The 4814-nt window shown below is 44.7% G+C and overlaps 1 protein-coding gene across 1 annotated transcript in view; it reads right to left on the bottom strand.

The window, feature by feature from the left end:
* The window catches only part of RTF1 (RTF1 homolog, Paf1/RNA polymerase II complex component), an 80970-nt gene that overhangs the window by 25234 nt on the left and 50922 nt on the right, over positions 1-4814 (bottom strand). Inside the window, exon 4 of the mRNA XM_017530892.2 lies at positions 4742-4813. Within this exon, the coding sequence (XP_017386381.1) occupies positions 4742-4813 (72 nt within the window). The remainder of the gene's footprint in view (positions 1-4741; position 4814) is intronic.

Raw genomic sequence — 4814 nt, 5'->3', positions numbered from 1 at the left:
GCTCTTGTTACCCAGGCTAGAGTGCAATGGCGCGATCTCGGCTCACCGCAACCTCCGCCTCCCAGGTTCAGGCAATTCTCCTGCCCCAGCCTCCTGAGTCGCTGGGATTACAGGTACGTGCCACCATGCCCAGCTAATTTTTTGTATTTTTAGTAGAGACGGGGTTTCACCATGTTGACCAGGATGGTCTCGATCTCTTGACCTCATATCCACCCGCCTCGGCCTCCCAAAGTGCTGGGATTACACGCTTGAGCCACCGCGCCCGGCCACTAAATCATTCTTATAGTCACTAAAAAAAGTCACTGAAGCAGAGGGTGGTGGTTCAACGTATCCCCAGCATTTTGGGAAGCCGAGGTGAATGAATTGCTTGAGGCCAGAAGTTCCAAGACCAGCATAGGCAACGTGGCAAAAATCCCTCTCTAAAAAAAAAAAAAGGGCCAGGCCCAGTGACTCATACCTGTAATCCCAGGACTTTGGAAGGCCAAGGCAGGTGGATCACCTGAGGTCAGGAGTTCCAGGCCAGCCTGGCCAACATGGTGAAACCCCATCTCTACTAAAAATACAAAGATTAGCTCGGCATGGTGGTGGGTACCTGTTATCCCAGCTACTCAGGAGGCTGAGGCAGGAGAATTGCTTGAACCTGGGAGGTGGAGGTTGCAATGAGCCAAGATCGTCCGCCTGAACTCCAGCCTGGGCCACAGAGCAAGACTCTGTCATACACACACATGTATGCAAGCATGCATGCACACCAGGCACGGTGGCTCACTGTAATTCCAGCACTTTGGGAGACTGAGGTGGGCAGATCACGAGGTCAGAAGATAGAGACCAGGCTGGCTAACATGGTGAAACAAAAATACAAAAAAATTAGCTGGGTGTGGTGGCACGCACCTGCAGTCCCAACTAGTCAGGAGGCTGAGGCAGGAGAATCGCTTGAACCCGGGAGACAGAGGTTGCAGTGAGCCAAGATTGCACTCTAGCCTGGGCAACAAGAGCAAAACTCCATCTCAAAAAAAAAAAAAAAAAAATTAGCCAGGCAGTGTGGCACACGCCTGTAGTCTCAGCTACATGAGAGGCTGAGGCAGGACAATCACTTGAACCTAGGGGGCAGAAGGTGCAGTGAGCGGAGATCATGTCACTACACTCTACCCTGGGCAACAGAGTGAGACTCCATCTTAAAAAGAAGAAAAGAAACATTAGCCAGATGTGGTAGCCTGTAGCCTGTAGTCCCCACTAGTTGGGAGGCTGAGGTAGGAGGCTGGCTTGAGTCCAGGAGGTAGAGATTGTAGTGAGCCAAGCTCGCACCACTGCACTCCAGCCTAGAGGACAGCCAGACTCTGTATACAAAAAAAAAAAAAAAAAAATTTTTTTAAAGTCATTGAATCGGCCGGGCGCGGTGGCTCACACCTGTAATCCCAGCACTCTGGGAGGCCAAGGCGGGTGGATCACCTCAGGCAGCCTGGCCAACATGGTGAAACCTCATCTCTAAAACAAATAAAACATAAAGTTACTGAATCAATCAGCTGGCTTATTCACATATGGTGAAAAACATAAAAACTAAGTTTGACACAAGCCACCCATTACCCTTGAGCTACTTTGTGATTTTGTCATAGGACCAACTGGCCTTATACAACAGTATCTTGCCATGCTTTCCACAGTTCAGAAATACAAATTTTAGAAGTCATCCCTAACCATCTGGCAACTCCAGCACAGTTTATTAAGTCCTATTTGTTCCAAAACAGGTAACCTTGGAAGCATTCACACTCAAAACAAACATCTAGTCTGGACACAGTAGCTCACATCTATAATCCCAGCACTTTGGGAGGCTGAGGCAGGTGGATCACCTGAGGTCAGGAGTTTCAGACCAGCCTCACTAACAAGGCAAAACCCTGACTCTACTAAAAATACAAAAATTAGCCAACCGTGGTGGTGGGTGCCGGTAATCCCAGCTACTTGGGAGGCTGAGGCACGAAAATCTCTTGAACCTGGAAGGTGGAGGTTGCAGTGAGCCGAGATCTTGCCATTGCACTCCAGCCTGGGCAACAAGAGCAAAAGACCTTCTCAAAAAGGAAAACAAAACAAAAACCAAATGTCTATTGCTTGCTGCTGTCTGAAAGCCAAACATTCTTCTCCAGGATAACTAACCATACTTAATATGGTCTCTAGAAGGGACAAACAAGACTCCCAGATGAAAAGAAACTAACTGCTGCCAAAGAAAATGCTTCTATTTTCCTTTCATGAGATTAAATAGGTAGGATCCTCATTCTGAGGGCTATTTTATTTCCCAAGACAAAAGCCAAGTTTATTTTTACCTTGAAATTCTGTTAGGAGACAAGGAAGCACTATTGCCATATTTAAAAGTTTTCCATTTAAAATATGGCAAAAGTTCAAAAAAACTGAAGCAGCTTGTAAATATCAAAAAGCAATTTAACATTTGACTTTAAAAAAAAAAAAATAGAAAAACTATGCTGGAGGACAGTCAGATACCTAACTTATACATAATCGGGAGAAATTCCAAGTCTTGAATCCTGTGAAGACAGGGCTCCAAATGTAAAGTTTGGAAAATTATTTCAACCTGGGAGCTTGAAAAATTTGAAGCCAATCTGTAAAATATAAAGCTTTAAACACCATTTCTTCCTTTAATTTTTACGTATTATTTGTTGTGTTCCCATGTTACTCTCAATCATTACTGGATTCCTGTTCTAAAACCAAGGTAATCTTATGATTACCTTCACTTTTTACTCAGTAGAAATCAAATCATGCACTGATCTTTATCAAGGCAAAAACAATCTCTGTAATTCCCCTCTCTTTTTTTTTGACACAGGATCTCACTCTGTCACCCCGGCTGGAGTACAGTGGCACAATCTCAGCTCATTGCAAACTCCACATTCCGGGCTCAAATGTTCCTCCTGCTGACTCAGCCTCCCAAGTACCTGGGACTACAGGCATGGGCCACCATGCCTATTTTTTAGAGGAGACAGGGTTTTGCCATGGTTGGTCTTGAATTCCTGGAATCAAGTGATCCACCCACCTTAGACTCCCAAAGTGCTGGCATTATAGGTGTGAGCCACTGTGTCCGGACTGTAATTCCCTGCATTTATTTATTTATTTAGAGACGAAGTCTCACTCTGTCACCCAGACTGGAGTCCCGCAGCATAATCTTGGCTCACTGCAACCTCTGCTTCCTGGGTTCAAGCAATTCACCTGCCTCAGCCTCCTGAGTAGCTGGGATTACAGGCACGCGCCACCATGCCCAGCTAATGTTTTGTATTTTTAGTAGAGACGGGGTTTCACCATGTTGACCAGGATGGTCTTGATCTCTTGACCTCGTGATCCACCCGCCTCGGCCTCCCAAAGTGCTGGGATTACAGGCTTGAGCCACCACGCCCGGCTGTTTCAGATTTTTCAAACCTTGCTTCTATTGCAGCTGGCTTTCTTTCAGGAAAGGTAGATATTTGTATGCCAGTTTATGACATACAACCTTTAACTGAATTAATTTATAAGGCTGAATGGATCTGCCTGCCTTCCTCTCTCTGTTTCTCTCTCTCTCTCTCTCTTTCTTTCTATAAATTTCAATCCTCCTCCTGTATGATTCTGATTTTTAGAAATTGGTCTTTAACTATAATTCAAGTCTTCCTCATTTGTTTGGGTTTCATTAGGAAACGACATGAGCATCATCTTTTTCCTGTTTCTGTTTTCTCTGTGTGTTCATCAGCAATTATGTCTTCCTCTTTCTTTCTTTTTTTTTTTTTTAAGACGGGGTTTCACCATATTGGTCAGGCTGGTCTCGAACTCCTGACCTCAGGTGATCCACCCGCCTCGGCCTCCCAAAGTGCTGGGATTACAGGCTTGAGCCACCGCGCCCGGCCATTTTTTTGTATTTTTAGTAGAGACAGGGTTTTGCCATGTTGGCCAGGCTAGTCTGGAACTCCTGACCTCAGGCGATCCACCTGTCTGGGCCTTCCAAAGTGTGTAATCCCTTTAGAATGCTGCTTGTAGTGTTTGTGTTACAGAATAGGTAAAATAATAGGAAATGTGAGGAAGGAGAGGATGTGGCCACAGTGTGTTTTATAGTGTCAGATGGTCCCAGTTTTGAAATACAGTACTACCACTTGCCAGCTAGATGACCTTGGACAAGTTTCTTCATTCTTTTACTCAATGAGTATTTAGTGCATATCTCTGGGCCAGGCACTGTTCTAGGCACCAGGAATAGAGGAGCGAACAGGACTAAGTCTGTCCCTTCATGCAACTTACTCTTTAGTTACCTAATGTCTCTAAGCCTAAGCTTCTACCTCTGTAACATGGTATAACCAACTTCACAGAGCTGTTGTGAAGATTACATAATGCACATATATGATGTCTTATGAATAAAACCTTCTGAATGACATATATTACTAAATAAAGCCAGTGGCACTGAGTAAACAATGAATGAAATTTAATACATCATTTGCTTCTCATCATGTTAATAATCAATTCCAAATGCCAGACCCCATATGTAGGTCAGGTGTCAACGACAAAGGAAGTATGACATAAGAAATGAACAGAGCCAGGCGCTATGGCTCACACCTGTAATCCTAACACTTTGGGAGGCCGAGATGGGTAGATCACCTGAGGTCAGGAGTTCAAGACCAGCCTGGCCATCACGGTGAAACCCCACCTTTAAATAAAAAAATAAATAAAAATAAAAAAGAAATGAACAGAAAAGGCAGGGGCAGAAGCGGGGGCAACGAGGACTCAACCTTACCTTCTTTTCAACACCTCCCTCTTCTCTATGCGATTGAACAGTTCTTGCTCTCTCTCTTTCTCTGTCATCTGTT

The sequence above is a fragment of the Cebus imitator genome, unplaced genomic scaffold (genome assembly GCF_001604975.1).
Source record: "Cebus imitator isolate Cc_AM_T3 unplaced genomic scaffold, Cebus_imitator-1.0 Scaffold70, whole genome shotgun sequence".
NCBI lineage: Eukaryota > Metazoa > Chordata > Mammalia > Primates > Cebidae > Cebus > Cebus imitator.
Note: the sequence above shows the minus strand (reverse complement) of the source record. Positions and strands in the feature narration are given on the sequence as shown.